Here is a 19,670-nt window from a genome sequence, read left to right on the forward strand (position 1 = left end):
TGTCAATTCTGTGCATATTCCTTGCAAAGAATTGCATAAATGATTCAAATTTTGAATAAGTGAGCAGTCAGCTGACACTCTGAACCAATGATGAGAATGGCGGGTGGGATTGACTTTTGCAGCTCTGCAGAAGCCGGATGTTCTCACTGGCCACAGGAGGGCAATCTGTGCCCTGTGAGGACCCAGGTAAGAGTGCTAACTGTTGCAAATCTTTTTCCCATTACTGGGAACCAAGGCCAGGGCACTTTTCCAAAAAAAAAACAGCTTTCAAAATTAGAAGACTGTAGTGGTTATGATGCTTGGAGTAACCCTTTAAGGGAATACAAACTTCTGCTGCGTGCACTCTAAGCAAATGTTTGTCATAATAAAGTATTGTATACTATACAGTGAGCTGCATTTGGTCACATGATAGTGGTCTGGGTGCATTAAAGGACCACTATAGTGCCATGAGGGTGCCCCCACCCTCAGGGACCCCCTCCCGCTGGGATGAGGAAAGGGTTAAAACGTACCTTTATTACAGCGCCGTGCGGTGAGCTCTCCGCCTCCGATCCTCCCTTTCGGCTGAACGCGCATGCGCGGCAAGAGCTGCGCGCGCATTCAGCCGGTCTCATAGGAAAGCATTATCAATGCTTTCCTATGGATGCTTGCGTGTTCTCACTGTGATTTTCACAGTGAGAATCACGCAAGCGCCTCTAGCGGCTGTCCGTTAGACAGCCACTAGAGGATTTGGAGGCTGGATTAACCCTATTATAAACATAGCAGTTTCTCTGAAACTGCTATGTTTATAAAAAAAAAAGGGTTAATCCTAGAGGGACCTGGCACCCAAACCACTTCATTTAAGTGGTCTTTTAGTGTCCCATTAAACCACTAAGATTTCTAACGTCATAAGGTCTTTTAAAGAAGATTAACAGCAAAAAAAATGAATGTGGCAGTTTTAGATGCAAAACCTGAGATGGCCTGCTGAATCCTGCGTTTTATATATAATGGCCAAATGTGTCTAGCACAATGGATATGTGAAATGTTTTTTCTATTGGTGAAAATTCTAAATTAAAGGAGGAAATACCTGGAACAACCTTTCACTTGATGAAGGCAAGGCAAACTGTAAATAAACTTTCTGCAAAGCATGTAAGGTAAACCTGCGTAAGTTTGTTTGTAGAGGGCAAACTAGTTTGGGCAATTTGTACATATCTGTTATCGCAATCTGTTCCTTGAAAAGGGATTTCACCTATTTTTCTTTAAACAATAATGCAAAATAGACATGCTGGAAAAAGTCCTCAGGCCTTGCTAATAGGGCAGAATTTCTGGATCTTGTATAAGCACAGGTGGCTCGATCACGTGTCTAATTCATGTAGCACTGGTGGCCAACACAGCTTCCAAAACCCAATTGCATACTTATTCTCAGAGTTAAAATAGGTCAGTAACGCACAAGTTGCTGCGTGGAAACATTTAATATTCACTTAATATAGTATGTTGGCAAACTAAAACAAATTACTCTATTTCTTTTAAATCCTAATTTATCTGTAAGGTTTTCCTATAATTTACTCCTCTCCTCAAGTATACAATTAAATACAGAATGTCAATCCTGACCGAGTGAACTTTTTTTAAATTTTTTTTTTTTAACATTTAAATGGACTCTATGTAGAGTAGAGGTGTTACAATCTCTCCTTGAGTTTTGTTAATCCTGCTAGAGATATAAGATGTCTCTAACTTGTAACCAGTTAACACTAACAGCAAATAGTGTCTGGAACATTGTAATGTTAAATCCAATGTACACACAGATTAGGAATGCCTTAACTGCTAGATTTAGAGGATGCACACTATATGAAAAGTTTAATAATAGCTTGCCTGATGCCCTAAAACTGCATGTTTACGTTAAATCAATGTTAGATTTGTTGACAGTCTAAATCAGTGGTAGTCAACCTTTTTTTACCTACCGCCCACTAATGCAACTTTTTGGTTGAAAAAATTTCCTTACCGCCCACCAGTTTTCGCGCAAATGCGGAATATTTTTTAGAAAGGAAGGTGTTTTACAAAAAATAAATGTACGTACATTTATCTTTTTATTTCTACTTAATGCAGGTTTATAAGGTTTTTAACTTTATAAAGTTTAATGAGAAAACAATAAAGTAAATTGAAATTACCTTTACTAGTGATTAATGAGATCCTTGAGGTTGATGCTGCGAGACTAAATATTTGATATCTGGTTCGATTTTCGTAAGGAACAAACGAAGGTCTCTTTCAGTGATATTCAGACGACTTCTCTGTTTGCGCATAATATGATTTCTCATATTATCTCTCTATGATTTTTCTTGTGCGTCAGCTCATCTCCTCTCCCTCCTCAATTCCCCTCCCCACCTTTTTTTTCCCCTTTTTTCTATTTTTTAACCTTCCTTGTAGCAATGCCCAGTAGGAAGGCTGAGCTAGGTAGCCCACTTACTATATAGTCCACTATAACAGACAGACACACGTACAAGACACACGTACAAGACACACACGACAAATACACACACACATACACACACGACACATACACACACACGACACATACATACACACACACGACACATACATACACACACACGACACATACATACACACACACACGACACATACATACACACACACACGACACATACACATACACATACACGACATACATACATACACATACACGACATACATACACACACACGACACATACATACACACACACACAACACACATACATACACACACACAACACACATACATACACACACACACACAACACACATACAGACACACACACACACAACACACATACAGACACACACACACAACACACATACAGACACACATAGAGACACAGACACACATACAGACACAGACACACATACACAAATACAGACACATAGATACACAAATACAGACACATAGATACACAAATACAGACACATAGATACACACACACACACGACACATACATACACACACACACGACACATACAGACACATACATACACGACACATACAGACACACACATACACGACACATACAGACACACATGACACATACACACGATACACATACAGACACAAATACAGACACAGATACACACACACACACACACGACACATACAGACACACACGACACGTACACACACACACACACACAGACACACATACATACACAAGACACACACGACACATACAGGAACACAGACACACATACACACAAGACACATACATACAGACACACACAAGACACACATACCAACAGACAGTCACACATACATACACACACACAAGACACACATATATACAGACACACACACACACACACACATTATATTTAAGTCACCCTCCTGTTTCCTACCTTTTAGATTCAGGAGGGTGACTTTCCCTGGCGTCCAGTGGTGGCTCAGGTGGATGGGAGTCAGAGTTCCCACTCTGACTCCCTGGTCTTCCTCCCGCGCGGCTCTCAGGGTTAGCTGGGAGGAGTGATGTGCAGTCACTTCCTCCCAGCTCTGCGATGTCATCACAGGGGGCCCGGTCGCGCTGTTAAAGCGCCCAGCGCTGACCGGGCCCCCTCACAATCCACATCCATCGGGTGGCCCTGACAGCATGGGCCACCCGATGGACCCCTCCATATGCGGCCCCGGCGGTTTGCCGCGCGGGCCGGAGCCGCAATTTGTCACGGCGGTACCCAGTCGCAGGGGTACCGCCGGCTCGCACCCGCCCGCCCGTCCGCCCGGTCGTCAGGTCGTCAAAACCTGGAAATCCCTACCGCCTAGGGATCGACCGATATTGATTTTTTAGAGCCGATACCGATACCGATATCCTGTGAACTTTCAGGCCGATAGCCGATATAATTTGCCGATATTCTGTACATTTACCATTTTGGAAAATAAAAAACTTTCTAAAGGTAAATGCACAAAATATACATGCCACGTGTAGTGGATGCAGTGTGTTTAGACAGGGGAGCTGTGTATGTGTGTGTAGTGGATGCAGTGTTTGTGCAGTGTGTGTAGTGGATGCAGTGTGTGTGTAGTGGATGCAGTGTGTGTTTGTATAGTGTGTGTGTATATAATGCAGTGTGTATTTGTATAGTGTGTGTGTATATAATGCAGTGTGTGTTTGTATAGTGTGTGTGTATATATAATGTAGTGTGTGTTTGTATAGTGTGTGTGTATATAATGCAGTGTGTGTTTGTATAGTGTGTGTATATAATACAGTGTGTGTGTGTATAATGCAGTGTGTGTTTGTATAGTGTGTGTATATAATGCAGTGTGTGTTTGTATAGTGTGTGTGTATATATAATGCAGTGTGTGTTTGTATAGTGTGTGTGTATATATAATGCAGTGTGTGTTTGTATAGTGTGTGTGTATATAATGCAGTGTGTGTTTGTATAGTGTGTGTATATAATACAGTGTGTGTGTGTTTGTATAGTGTGTGTATATAATGCAGTGTGTTTGTATAGTGTGTGTATATAATGCAGTGTGTGTTTGTATAGTGTGTGTGTATATAATGCAGTGTGTGTTTGTATAGTGTGTGTGTATATAATGCAGTGTGTGTTTGTATATAATGCAGTGTGTGTTTGTGCAGTGTGTGTGTATATAATGCAGTGTGTGTGTATATAATGCAGTGTGTGTTTGTATAGTGTGTGTGTGTATATAATGCAGTGTGTGTTTGTATAGTGTGTGTGTATATAATGCAGTGTGTTTGTGTAGTGTGCATTATATATACACACACTATACAAACACACTGCATTATATATACACACACACTATACAAACACACTGAATTATATACACAGTGTGTTTGTGTAGTGTATGTGTATAATAATAGTGTGTGTGTGTGTGTGTGTGTGTGAGGGGGGCATTTTTTTATTAAAACATTTTTTTTAAATTTTTATATTAAATTATTTTTATTTTTTTATATATTTAATTATTATTATTTATTTTCTGTTGTCCCCCCCTCCCTGCTTGTTGCCTTGCCAGGGAGGGGGGATATGTTAATCCCTGGTGGTCCAGTGGCATTTGCTTAGCTGGGGGAGGGGAGGGGAGGGAAGTGGGGTGGGGTGGGCAGCAAGCGTTTACTCACCTCCCAGCAGCTCCTCCAGCTCCCCAGTGTAAATCTCGCGAGACCCGCGGCCGTCAGAGCTGGCCGCGGGTCTCGCGAGATTTACACTGGGGAGCTGGAGGAGCTGCTGGGAGGTGAGTAAACGCTTGCTGTCCGCCCCCCCCAGGACCGCCGGGCTTGTAATGAGCCTGGCGGTCCTGGGAGGTATTATCGTCAATATCGGTATCCCTATTGGCCGATACCGATATTGCCGAAAATACCGAATATCGGCCGATTATATCGGTAAAACCGATAATCGGTCGATCCCTACTACCGCCCACCTGAAATCCTAAAACGCCCACTAGTGGGCGGTAGGGACCAGGTTGACGACCCATGGTCTAAATCAATCCATGCCTTCTGCTTCACTTTGCCAGTGACACAAGTCTAATGCTGTTAGAGTTTCCTGCTAATTTTAAATATTTTAGAAAATGACAGAACACTTCAGGTAAATTCAGGCACAGCCAGGGCACCCATTGCAAATGGGGAGAAATAAAAACATTATTTAATTTCTCCTATTCTCTGTATGCTACCTCTATAATGGATTGCAAATGAAAAATGACAACCTATAACAATGATTGCCCGGGAGTGAAGTTGGAGGTACCATGTTGCAGTATAAAGAGTTAAAGGATCACTATAGTGTCAGGAAAACAAAGCGGTTTTCCTGACACTGTAGTGCCCTGAGGGTGCCCCCACCCTAAGGGCCCCCCTCCCGTGGTGCTGAAGGGGTTAAAACCGCTTCAACAGCATACCTTATTCCACGCCGGGCTCCCTCGGCACTAGTGACCTCTCCTCCCCCGTCCGACGTCAGTGGAGCCGAATGCGTATGCGCAGCAAGTGCCGCGCGCGCACTCGAGTGTCCGTAGGAAAGCGATGGAGGCATAATATGCCTCCAGTGTTGCAGATGCGCCTCTAGTGGCTGTCCAGAAGACAGCCACTAGAGGCTGGCTTAACCCCAAATGTAAACATATGTTTGCATCTGAAGGGTTAAAACCTGAGCTGAAGTGGTCTGGGTGACTATAGTGTCCCTTTAAGGATTTCCTTAGTAAATTTTTCTCATAATACAAATCACAAATCCCAGGAAAGTTACAGTTCCCATGTTAAAGTGACAGCTTGAGGAACATTCATTACATTATTCTGAGATGTAAGCTAAGAGCAAGAAGCCCACTATATTCATACCTCTAATGTTGTAAAAAAAAAAAAAAATCTCTCAATTTAATAGTTAAAGGATAAATAAATACTGATTGTTATGGAGAGACATTAACCCTGTCCCTTTTAGTATTTTGCACAACGCTGGTTGGCGTGACAACCATGTCATATTGTCTAAAGAGATTTTTATTTTAAATGCATACACTTTAACCTCTTCAGTACCACAGGGGCTTATATCTGTCACAGTAGTAGGTTTTGTTGTTGAATGAAACCTGACCTTGTCCACAGAGAGAGACTTTTCAGACCATCTCTGTAGATCTCCATGGTTTCTGCAGTAATCTCCCTTGTCCTTCAGTTTCCCAAGCTGCCATCATCTGAGTATTTTGACACGTCTCTCCTGAAGGAGTTTCTTCAGGGCGTCACTTGTTCTACGTGGATGTCCTTATGGGAGAGCACATACCTCCCTGTGCTGCTCATCAGAAGCACTGCTAGATGAATGTAAACATTTTGCTGATTGCTTACAGGCTGTATCTAACATGAAAATAATAATGCTTGGCTTTAAATTTCCATTTACAGTGCACTCCTCAGGTTTACTCTAGCCGTCAGATTTCTGTAAAGTTAGCTGGAAATCATTATCTAGAATTCTTTATTAGAAGGCCTGAGTGTCTATGCAATGTCCGAATAAATTCTTTAATAAACATGTAAAAGGAAACAGCTCATTACATGAGCTTCACAAAAGCTATACTTGGTTTTTCAATGTGTTACTCAATTATGAAATCTCCAGAGAAGTTACACTTCCCCTTTAAAACCTCTGTTTTTAGGAGCCATTAATCCTTTCCCCCACCTAACTAGGGATGTGTTTCTGTGTAAATGCCTGATATCTAAGGCCAGTACTAATGGTAAATTGTTTATATCTTGAGTACATTATGTTGTTTTCAGATGGCCAGTATCTGTTAGTGCAGTGCTCTGCATGCTTAAGATATATAATATGGTAAAAAAAAAAAAAAAAAAGTGCCTTTTTTGTCATGTTAAAGGGGAGAGTGTTAAATCTTTGGAGAGGAGATCCATTTTCACTGACCGCTGCTCTCTCTAAAAGGTCTTTTGTGAGTGGTTTTTTCTTCTTGTTGCTCCTGGGTGTTAAGTTTTTGTTATTTCAAACATGTATGTGATTTACACTTCGGGAAATGGAGCAAGCCTCTGTTGGAAATAAAGGAGAAGGGAGTGCCTGTTTCCCCTACTGAGAAATAGGCTTTTTTTTCTTCTTCTTGAAAACCAGCATTCGTTTATTAGTGTGAATTAGCAGACCGAATGCCTTCAGCAAAATAAATTTACTGGAACTTAAGCCCAGCACATTTGCTGTCTTTTATGTTTGAGACAAAATAGAACCTTGTTTTTAGTTTAATCCGGCAGCATTTATTTTCTTTATATTTTTTAAATTGTGTAATGTGAATGTTCTATTCTGCTTGATATGGGTTTTTGTGGTGGTGGTAAATGCACTTGTTGGTCTGTTGATATCTTTAATGTCTCCTTGCCTGTCACTGGTTTGGGCCTTTATTCTGCCTTTATTATTGTAATGAATAGTAGTGCTTAACATTTGAGTTGTATGGGACCTAGAACCATTTTCTACTTTATTAATTTAGAAAATCTTTTTTGGGAATCATGAGGTTTCACGAGCTGTAGATAAGCTTTTGGCCCCTGTAGGCTGCAGTCTTGTAACACAATATTAAATGATTAGATAATTATTCTAACACACGTGCAGTCTCACTAGCTGAGTGACTGATATATATGTGGTTATTTTATTAGTTTGTTTATGGGGCATGTAGGGATTAACTACGAGTGTTTGGCATGTTGAATTGCTGTTCGGTTTCATTCCTAGTCAGTGAAGCAAATTCTTATTTGTATCCTTAGTCCCAATGATACATTTTGTAAAGGTTATTGTGCTGTGCTTCCTGTGCTTGCCCTCCTGTGGGATTTGTAGGTGTAAGCAACCAACCGCTGGGTTTACTGTTAAGGAAGCTCATCTGAAATGCCTTTTGTAATAGCAATCAGCAGTCTCTTATTTAGAAGTAGATACAAGCCCAAGTCATATGCACTATTAAAGGCAACAAACTAGCATGACCAGTCTCAAGCTCTAATATGTGTACAGATTCTAAACGTCATGATAGTTGCAAACAGAAATATGGAACATTTAAATAAAATAAAAAAATTCAGAAAATAAAAGTATGAATAGTATGATCCAGATTGACGTATGTCTTCACACTCAAGTAAGAGCAAGACCCAATAATAGCTTTGAAAGGGCACAGACTTACAAGATTTATTCATTCTAAACTCCCTACTATCTTACCCACTATAGCCTGCTATAGTGGTTTTGGTGGTAGTAGCAACCTGTTCCACGGCAATGGGGAAAAGCATTTTACAACAGTTTATTCTCTCTTGCTGTCTTACGACATCTGGATTCTGCAGAGAGGCAGTATCCTAATGCCGACCCTACCAGCAATTCATTGGCTGAGAATTTCACCTGACTGCTTTCAGCCAATGAATGACATTCTGTGAGTAGAAATATGCACAAAATATGCATTTGCCAGACCAGAGCTCTTGTCCTCGACTGGCTAATGATGCCTCAATGAAGCGGCCAGAGTTGGAGATACACCTCCTGTAGCAAAGAGGTTAAACTTGGTATGTGCAGCATCCAAGCACATGATCACTTTAAATCACTGAAATGGTCATGGTGCTTGGCGTAACCCTTTAACACACCTGATGTTTTGTTTTCTGTCTTTGCATTTTATCAAGAGAGAGGCACTTGTTTGACAGTTGATGCCTTATGGTGATCACTTATGGAACAGGAATACCCCAATAGATTTGCTTCTCATTTTAGAACTGCAATCTGATTGGCTCTGATAAACCAGGCAGTGAAGTGTGCATTTTGTTTTTTACTCTTTGAGGATAGCTTATTCATTTCCCTTTGCTTTCTCTTTCATGCAGGTTTCCATTTGAGTGGCACAGTGACAGAGCCTGCAATGCAGTCAGAGCCAGAAATTGTTTGCAATGTAGCCATCAGCTTTGATCGTTGCAAGATTACCTCAGTGACCTGCAGCTGTGGAAACAAGGACATCTTTTATTGTGCTCATGTCGTTGCACTCTCATTATACCGCATCCGCAAGCCGGACCAGGTGAAACTACATCTTCCTATTTCAGAGACCCTCTTTCAAATGAACAGAGACCAGCTGCAGAAATTTGTACAGTATTTGATCACAGTTCACCACACAGAGGTCTTGCCTACCGCTCAGAAACTAGCAGATGAAATTCTGTCACAGAACTCTGAAATAAATCAAGTTCATGGTGAGTTATGCTGCATTTTGGTAAGATCTTCCAATTCTGCCTCTCTATCAGATTTATGTATTAAGAAGCACACCCACTGTAGACAGACAAGCAATCAATAGTAGAACATAATGCGATGGCATCTGAATATGTAACAGCATACGTTTTTCAAACGAGAGAGCAACTTATCAGAGTGTTAACCACTTTCTTCCTCTTTCTAAAGGAAAAAATGTCATTAAATTAACAAATTAAAATTACTATCAGAACTTGTAGTGGTGGCATTGAGTATTTCATAACCGTGCGAAGTTCAATAAACTTTAAAGCCTAGAGTTGCACACTGATTTGACTATTAAAATTTTGATGGCGGAAGGGAGTGAAACACATTTCATTGTGTAATCATTGGCACCCCTGTCCGAGGCTTCCTGTTTCAAGAAGCAGAGAGAAGCAAAAGACAGGGACAGACCCAAACAGCACTGGCTTTAAGATTTTGGTGTTAAACAGTTAATGAATGGTTTAACCCCTACAGGTAAGCCGGCACCTTGGACCTCCTGGTAACGTAGCATAACTTTCTTTCCGATTAAAGGGACTCTATAAGCAACCAAACGACTTGATCTCCTTAAAGTGATCTGGGTACAGTGTCCCTGTCCCCATACCTGCAATGCAAAACTTTGCAGTTTTACAGAAACTGTAATGGGAGACAGCCACTAGAGGTGCTTTCTGCTGTTTCAAGGAGTTCAACTCTGAGAAACTGCGCTGGATGTCCTTTGCATGAGGATGTCCAGCGTCTTGCAAATACCCATATGAAAGTTTTGATTCAATGCTTTCCTATGCAGGAGGTCTACTGTGCACATCACGCTTGCCACACTTGTGCATTAGGTTCCCCCTTGCACTGAAGTCAGAGTTTCCAGCACTTGGGGACCTCCGTGTTGGAAACAGGTAAGTGTTAAAAGGGTTATCTAACCCTCCACTTCCCAAGAGGGGGGCAGCGAGGGCAGAGGAACACTGCAACCATAAATTCTATTGTATGGAGCATTATCCTATAAACCCCTCTCCAACAGAGATTAATAATACACATAATTTGTCTCCAGCCACAGCTCCATTAAAAAATAACTGCGTGGAATTGCCAATAAGCTAGTAACAGATACATTAGCTGCTATCTGTTTACTCGCAGCTCCTTTCACATATGCCTCTTCTCCTGTTTAATCTGGTCTATCCCTGTGCTCCTCAAAAGAAACGTTAATATGTAGGTCTTTTTGATTTTTAATAATGTTTTCATTTCAGTTTGTACTCTGTTAAAGCTAATTTATCCTGCTGGTGACATCTAGGCCTTGTGTATCAGTTTGGTGCTTTAGTGATCCCAATTGGTACTCTTAGATTACATTACTCGCTGACCATTGTCCAGGACCGCAGCTCGGGATGGTCTTTATGTACCTTTTTTGAGTAGACCGTTAAAAGGGTTGTACCTAGAATTCATATACTGCAGGAAAGAAATTAATCAAGGGGGTGTCACAAAGGAACTACGACCAATAAATTCTGTTCAGCAGCTCATGAATACTACAGACTGGCGTTCTTTATGTGCTACACATTGCGAAGTACGGTAAATTGTCCAGGAAGGCTTGGTGGATCTGATCATTTGCAACCTGTGCATTACAGACGTATTAGATTAAATGGTTAAGTGTTATTGTCACTGGTATGATTGTGTTACTTTATCTGTATACATGCTGAAATGAAATGTTTGAGGCCTCCTGCCATCGTTTTCGTTTGAAATGGTTTCAATGCGTGCATTGCTGCAGGAACAGGATGTTTGTCTAAATGTGTGGAGAAGGTTATTGAATCTGAGACTTAGAATACGAGGTAAGTGTTTGGCTCTTAGATTTGCATTACAATATTTGCATATCTGTTACGCATGTTTGGTAAAAAAAATTGCTGACTTAAAATACAATAATGAAGTGCACAAATTGTGCACATGAATCAAAAAAGCTTAAGGTAGAATAAGAACAGAATTTGTTCTTGGAAGGATTATTTTAACTATTTCACCTAATAACAAATTGCAGCAAAGTGCAAACTAGCCACCGGAAGATAGTGTTGTTAAGAGATAGACACGTTCAAACATGCTCCATCTCCAATGATTCAATTGAAGCCCTTTCCCCACCCCAACAAGGCATAGTTTTTCTTGGTTGAAGATGGCTGATTTTTGCTGAGATCACTGGTTCTCATTTTCAAAGAATGCCCCCTTTGCAGAAAATACTTGTTCACTCATAGCTTAATGTATCACATGTCACTGTTTGTTCCACTGCTATAGACAAGAAATGTCTATGCAGCGTTCATATCTGGGAATTCCACCTACAGTGGCTTTCTTTTCACATTCTATTATTGACCTCCCCTGCTTTGCTATAGAAGCCTTCATCTGGAGAATAATTGCTGAAAATGTAAGGAAATTTACTTACATCTGGGTACGAATACTGATTGCAAAAAGGATGGAGCTTGTATAACCATCACATGTATAAAACATGCCCTTGTGTCCTGAGCAAAACAGCGTAGTGTTGGTTGGAAACTTGCATTTATTTATGTAACGGTCTCCATGTCTTCCAGAGGATTCCATTTTAAAAAATTAGTTTCATATGCATATATTCAATGTGGTTTGTAATCCAAGTTGTTTCTGCTGTCAAGTATTCTACTGACCAAATTTACCTTTTATTTCTATAGAGCATCAGTGACCTTGACTAATTATTCCACATCCCCAGTGTTAACTTAACGCAAACATGTTGCTTACACTGTAGAATGTTAACCCCTTAAGGATCAAGGCTTTTTTTTTTTGGTGATGCAACGTGTTTGTGGCCAAGGCCTTTTTGGCACGTTTACCATGTGTTAATTTTACCACAATTTCCCCCTTTCTGTTTAAGTGCACTCATATATATTATAAATTGTTAAGGAGAAATAAGACTTTACTTTGATACCTTATATTTATACATCACAATTGTAAATAGGAATAATTTCTTCACGTCAGAAACCTAACTAAAACTCGAATCCGTAATTAGTCCTGATTGTTAAAATGACCAATATGTCTAGGATTTCACTTAATTTTTTTAAACTAATATTGAAAGATTAAATTACAATATTAACGCTAAAACTTTGCACAATTTGACCTTCTGAGATTATAACTTTTATAGTAGTCACAGAATTCAAAACTGGTACACAAGTATATATTTGCAGAAAGTAGATCCATTAAACTATGTAACTGAGAACAGTTCGACACTTTTTCATTTAACCATTTTATGCCAAACCTAGGTCAAAATGGTTATTTTTTTTAAATCAATTTTTTATTGCACACTTCAGCACTATTGCAAACACCCTGCAAACACTACTGGTCTCTAGTACAATGATACCCCGCATGTATACCTTTTCCCGTAATCCTACCCATAATTCCATTCCTAATCCTATTCATAGTACCAGTCCTTATCCTAGCCCTAACCCAGTTGTAATCATGTCCCCTAATCACACTTCTCTAGGGATTCCCTGTGAACCCTATATACAGTTGGACAGGAACATGAGAGGGGTAGAGCTATTTCCCGTGCTGCAGCATACAGAGATTGGTGCTGGGTCGTTGGCAGAGCCCAGCATTGATCCTGCTGCATGGAGCATTCATTTAGACCAAGGTGCTGCTTATATTTCTTCTGTCAGTTTTAACCCTAGCTGGTACCTTGACTGTGTGACGGTCTATTCCATCACTTGGCATTAAAGCCCTGCACTGCTGGACAGCATAGACCTCATGCCTACAAATAATGCAATCTGCAACATAGCATTTTAGTAACTGAAGGGAAAAATAAGCAAGTATGCAAATAATTGTTAAATTAATTAATCGAGAGAATATTTAAAAAATATATATTTTACAGATTTCTCACTGGCTATATTAAAAAAAGAAAATAAAAGCTGAACCACCTTCTGGATTGTATTGTTAGAAGCTAGGTTTAGGGGCTGATTGTTCAGCTATAAGGCTGGATCCTTTCAGGTGGCAGGATAATTCTTGCCTTTATGGTTTTTTTGGGGGGGTAGGGGGTTTATAAGAGAATCTACACAATTTGCACATTACCGGGTTAGAGTTGGTAGGCTTGATAGGCTTGATCATGTTGTGCCCCCTTTTCGTTTCGTGCACTTCACCTCCAAAATCTGCATTGAAGTCCATTATGCATTGAAGGGACAGCATAGAAACCACATGTGCCTTATCTCATTGTAGTGGTTATGGTGTCTGTAGTCCCTTGGCATCATCCTTCCAGTCGTCAAACAATTTGTATTGTTTTTAGGCCCATACCCTCTATGCTGTTTGGGAAAATGAGTACACCGCCTGAGCAGCAGTGGTCGGCTGTGATTGGATGAGATGGTATGCTAACTTCATTCAGGCTATCACTATACCACTGCAGGTATGAATTGGTATGCCTACAAGGAAGTATGTAATCTCTGCCTTAGACACTCCTCCATTGAGGACAAAGCTACTAGAAGTCAGAGGTCCATCATTCTGTGTTAAATTGCTTGAAAATGGTTTAACACTGTATGGGGGCACTATTACCTATTCAGTAAGATTAAATTGTTATAGTTATGGTCTACAGTGTTCCTTTAAAAAACACTCCATACATGTCAATAAATATAATAAGTGTCTCCAGTGGGTGTGGTGGAAGAGAGGTCCCCAGCTACAATGTCTATGGGTGGTCCGTCCATCTGTCAGCTGTGAGCAGTTTTATATGTTCAGGGTGCATTTTAGTACTTTTAGTCGCATAGGGCACTTATTTATTTATTTATTAAAAATTCTTAAGAAACGCAGTCTTGTTACCCATAGGGTCTCGATGCGCATACCAGCAATAAAAACAGATAAAACAATATCCAGCAAACAACAGCATTGAAATCAAGTGCATTTAAAACCAGGGTTAAAATTTTCATGTAATCCCGTACGCCTGAGCAAATAAGACTGTTTTTAAGCTCCGGCGGAACTTCAGTAGACAGTAGACTTAAAGGACAACAGTCATCTTAAGACTATTAAATACAATAATTTTTGTCAAGTTTTCAATGAAAATAGATTTTGTTTAGATTAAGTATATGTAAATGAGAAACTCATCTCTACCTGTAGTATTTTTTTTGAAAGGATTATTATATTAAAAATAATTTTGAGGTGACAGTTGTCCTTTAACCCCTTAAGGACACATGACATGTGTGACATGTCATGATTCCCTTTTATTCCAGAAGTTTGGTCCTTAAGGGGTTAAGGCTGAAGCTCACAACATTACTTTATACGCTATTGAGATATTGCAAGAAAATATGTACTAGATTAAAAACAAATCCTTTGTAGGTCCCATTTTAGAATTTGTGCTGAGGGTGCAGAAGGTGCACGTTCCTAGCAAATGCAGCATTCATCTGTGCAAATGCAGCATTCATTAGTGGGAGTAACATTTCTGGGCATAGCTGCTATTTGAAACTAATATTTCAGTCCTTCTCCTATAAATATGCTGTAATAGGAACCAGGGAGACAGAATGACTATATCTTCTGCTCCTCTCCTGTGATAGGAATAAATTGGCAGCTGCCATCCAGCAGTGTACCTCTTAAATATCTGGTAAGCCTGCATATAATCCCCACTGTTGAATGCAGAATTGGAAAGCCCGATTTCCTTGTTATAGTAACAGGCGAAGTGTGTGTGTGTGTGTGTGTGTGTGTGTGTGTATATATATATATATATATAATGTGTGGAATGGCTAACATTTTTTATTTTGAATTTGTGTGATTGGATTGTCTCTTACAGATAATTTCCTCTTCCCTGCTGTCCGACTTGTCATTAGGATAAGTCATGAGCCTCCTCACCCTCCAACTCCATAATTATCCGTTCTTATAGTAATTTGCTTATTTTTAATGGTATGGCCCATATAGACATAGTATCATAACAATCACACTTCAGGTTGCTACAGGTATTATTTTAATCCTATCGTTATAAAGGGCTACTAAAGGCACCCAGACCACTTAATCTCAATGAACTGTGCAATATAAAACGTTGCAGTTTTGTAGAAACTGCAAGCTTTTCATTTGCAGGGTTAAACACACCTCTGTTGGCTGTCTTCCTGACAGCCAGTAGAAGTGCTGCCTTGTGAGAACAAAGTCAGACTATTTTTAATCAAATGATCAGTCATGATGATCTGAGCCAGGAAGTCATAGGGGCTGTGGTGAGACCATAACAACATGGAGATAAAGTTAAACTCACCTTCTAAAACCCTCTTGGAGTGGAGAAGAACTCTGAACAATAAAAAGGTAGGGTAAAGCTATGTAATGTTAGTATTCTTAACACTGTGGCGTTCCTTTAATGACATGCCCATAAATGCATATTATATGCTTAGAATTGTGTGTGTGTATATATATATATATATATATATATATGTGTGTGTGTGTGTGTGTGTATGTTTACATTTCTCTTGTGGATACACTGACAATACTTCCTTTAAATAGGGGGTAGAATATGACAATCACACAATTCTCTAGGTAGTGAACTAATTGGCATGGTGTAAAAGCCCACCCTGTAGAGTATGCACCACTGCGTGTTCCTTGGAAACCCCCAATTAAACCTAAGTGGAACAATATGTGGTAAGGCTGATGGGATCTGAAGTAGTCTCCTTATGCTTTCACTGACACAAAGGTGTTCTACTAGAATTCTGACAAAAATGTCTTGGGTATTCCCAGGCTACTGTTTTCATCTTAATCTCAGGCTTGACATTCACAGTTAACAGGGAGCTAGCTGTTCATTGTAGAGCATCAGGTTCCTTTTTTGTTGTTTTTTTTCTTATTATTTTAATCCTTTATTCTGCTGGTATGTAGTTAGTATTTTCTTGATTTAAACATCGTAAGCAACCAGCGGGTTTAAATGTGCAGGTTCCAGGAAGGAGTAAGAAATTCATAATTTTGCAGTTGCATACTATATGCACTTCTGGCATTTTAGAGGTTGCACTCAAATCAGCGTTTTGTTATGACTTTCTTGCAAAATCATCTGCTTGTTTTAAAACACAATAATTGTATTTGTTGTCCTCATATAAAAGAGAAATTAGATTATTGATATTCATTTTGATTTGTTTAGTTCTGCTGCCAGAGATCATAAAGCCATAGATGCTCACCTAGGGTTTGCCTGATATTCGGTTCTGAAAGGGTTCAGCGATTGCATACTAGCCGGGGGACTGTGATTGAGGTCTTATAACCTGATGTATCGGCTGACATTCCTGAAAATGTAGAACCTACAGGGTAGGATACTAAACAGAATTTACAGAAATTGCACAGACAAAGATTAGAATTGCCATGTGATCACAAAGTTATTATTCTGCAAAATTCATTATTTCTAGGTAACTATTTGCTATTATTGATCTGTCAGCTCTAGTTAGGGCTATATTTCTTAAAATTCTCTCAGACTTTGCTTTATACTTGCATTCAAACCTCAGCTGCACCAGCCATCGAGGTAAATCAAGCATGTCAAACTCAAAGTCTAGCACGGGCCATATAAACCAGGTTTGTTTGTGGGCCCCAAACCCCCCTCCCCCTCCCAAAACTTAAATTTTCATAGAAACGTACAGTATAAAAAAAAAGCATCCTCCTCTTCTAAATCCCAGTCCCCCACATACTAAATCCTAGTCCTCCACCTATACTAAATACCAGTCACCCCTCTAGCCAACAAGCAGACTCCACTCACATTGCAACTCTGCAGTCTGGCCTTTGGAATAACCCAAATGGCACCATCCGCACCCTGTGCCAAAGCGGATCCTCCTGCTACTTCTTGAAACCCTGTGAAGGTGGAGCACGTCAACATCACGTCGGAATTTGACGTGGCGTAGCGTTGTGTGCCTCCGTGCACCTCCAGGTTGTCCACTGTCCAGCCGCGGCTATTGCAGCACGGACACACTCACTGACGGACGCACTCACTGACGGACGCACTCACTGACGGACGCACTCACTGACGGACGCACTCACTGACGGACGCACTCACTGACGGACGCACTCACTGACGGACGCACTCACTGACGGACGCACTCACTGACGGACGCACTCACTGACGGACGCACTCACTGACGGACGCACTCACTGACGGACGCACTCACTGACGGACGCACTCACTGACGGACGCACTCACTGACGGACGCACTCACTGACGGACACATTTCCACATTCTTGCACACTCTCACATCGTTTTATTTATTGCTTCCTACTTTTGGGAGCTGGTGTGGGGATCTTCTATCTGGAGATCTCAGTCTTCCTGCTACTCTCTGCTCCCTCACATGCGCAGTTTAGTGATGCCGGGTGCCGGAATATGATGCCATATTCCAGCATCACTACAGATGGCGCGCGAGGGAGCAGGAAGACGGAGCTCCTCCAGCGACCTCTCAGAGTCCCGGCCGGGTAAATTTTAGCAGAGTAGCCACCTGCAATGTGGAGAAAGCAGGTGTCTACTCTGCTTTAACACTAAGCATGTCTCAAACGCGCGGCTCGCTGGGCCGCAAAGATGCTCATTGTGGGCCGCGAGTTTGACATGCTTGATTTAAATGATCAGATAATGATAGGGCCATACTGATGCATCTGTCTATACTGCTTTTGAGTGTTCACAGTTTGAGGCATATTTAAATGCTGGTGATACTTTTAAAACACATCTGATCTAGTGACGGTGATCTAGTATTTTCAATAAATACAACCTTACTTTTTCTAAGGACTTTCTAATTAAAGAATTGGAACGCATACATTACATTTGTACTAATTTTGGGGTTTTTTTTGCATATATTTTAACTAGTAACTTGTCCCTGGTAAAATAAAGCACTGTGCTTAAAATTCTCAAAGATTATTTTTTTTTTTTTTGGGGGGGGGGGGGGGAGGAGGAGAACAGTTGTTCTTTGTCTAAAGTTAAAGCTACCTTGAGGCTTATGAGCTCAGTGCTCAGGTATTCTGTTTAGGCTATGCTCTGCAGTCACAGGTGTGCTACAAACATTGCTAAAGCATGTATGAAAATCTGCTAATCCATCCAACAAAGGGCAAACTGGTCCTCACAAAGTAGGTCTTTGTTTTCTCACCATCCTTTTGATACATTTTTATCTTGATATATATGTGCTAACAGTATATAATTGGGTTGTAGTGGTAGGTTACTGAAAGAGGGATGGGAAATAAAAATCTAAAGACCCTGGGACTTGGCAGAATTAAAAGCATTGGCCCTGTCTCTGATGAAGACCCCTACTCCTACTCCCATTCTAGCAAATAATACTCTGAGCTGCAATATCTACAGACTTTGTGGCTGATTAGTTCTTGGGTAAGTGCGGTATTGGCACTTCAGGTGTTGTGCAATCCATAACTAGTTTGACTGCTTGGGCCTCATGGGGAATAGTTTGCAACATCTGGCATACCAGAGTTTGCTATCACTACATTCAAACAATTACAATAAGCACATATGTGTGTTAGGAGAAAGGGGTCGTTATGTTTTATTTACTTGGGTGAATGCATTTGTAAAAAATCTAAGCCATAACGATAAATCCTTTTGTGGCTATACCTTACTCAGCTTAATTTTCACTTAAAAAAAAAAATGCTGTCCATCTAGTGAAATTTTAAATCTAAGAATGAAAGTAGGATTTATTTACCTTCTCGCCTATCTGACATTAGGTTGGATTTGTCAGTCTGCTGTTTGCTCCTTATTAATTTTATTCTTGCAATGCTACTGCTTTCAAACAGAGATTGTCCAGAAGCTAAGTCAAGTGCTGTTTTAAGCAGTCTCTTCTGATTTCAATTAAATGTCATCTGTTCTCAGTTTTAAAATAAAAAAAAAAACACCACCACTAAGGTAATCTGCAGTATATCAGAATCGTATCTTGGAAACCACTCCCCCCTGCTTAAATTGTTTTTTTCTTTATAAGTGATTAACTTCTTTTTAAGACATCTTGGTCAGAGATTCCACCATTGCTTCTTTTGAGTACAAAGTGTAGCACACAGCACCATGAACAGTCTATTGCTGGCTACAAGTACAGTATATAGAAAGACATGTACAAAACTAACTGTATCATACTTCATAGCTACATGCTGTCATACAGATAAAGTAATATGTATCTTTCTGCACTG

At 40.3% G+C, this 19,670-nt stretch overlaps 1 protein-coding gene across 1 annotated transcript in view; it reads left to right on the forward strand.

The window, feature by feature from the left end:
* Nucleotides 1-19,670, forward strand: part of ZSWIM6 (zinc finger SWIM-type containing 6) — a 97,026-nt gene that overhangs the window by 34,080 nt on the left and 43,276 nt on the right. The window contains exon 2 of the mRNA XM_063454051.1: nucleotides 9,230-9,586. Coding sequence (XP_063310121.1) covers nucleotides 9,230-9,586 — 357 coding nt within the window. The remainder of the gene's footprint in view (nucleotides 1-9,229; nucleotides 9,587-19,670) is intronic.

This window comes from Pelobates fuscus, chromosome 5, assembly GCF_036172605.1.
Source record: "Pelobates fuscus isolate aPelFus1 chromosome 5, aPelFus1.pri, whole genome shotgun sequence".
Classification (NCBI taxonomy): Eukaryota; Metazoa; Chordata; class Amphibia; order Anura; family Pelobatidae; genus Pelobates; species Pelobates fuscus.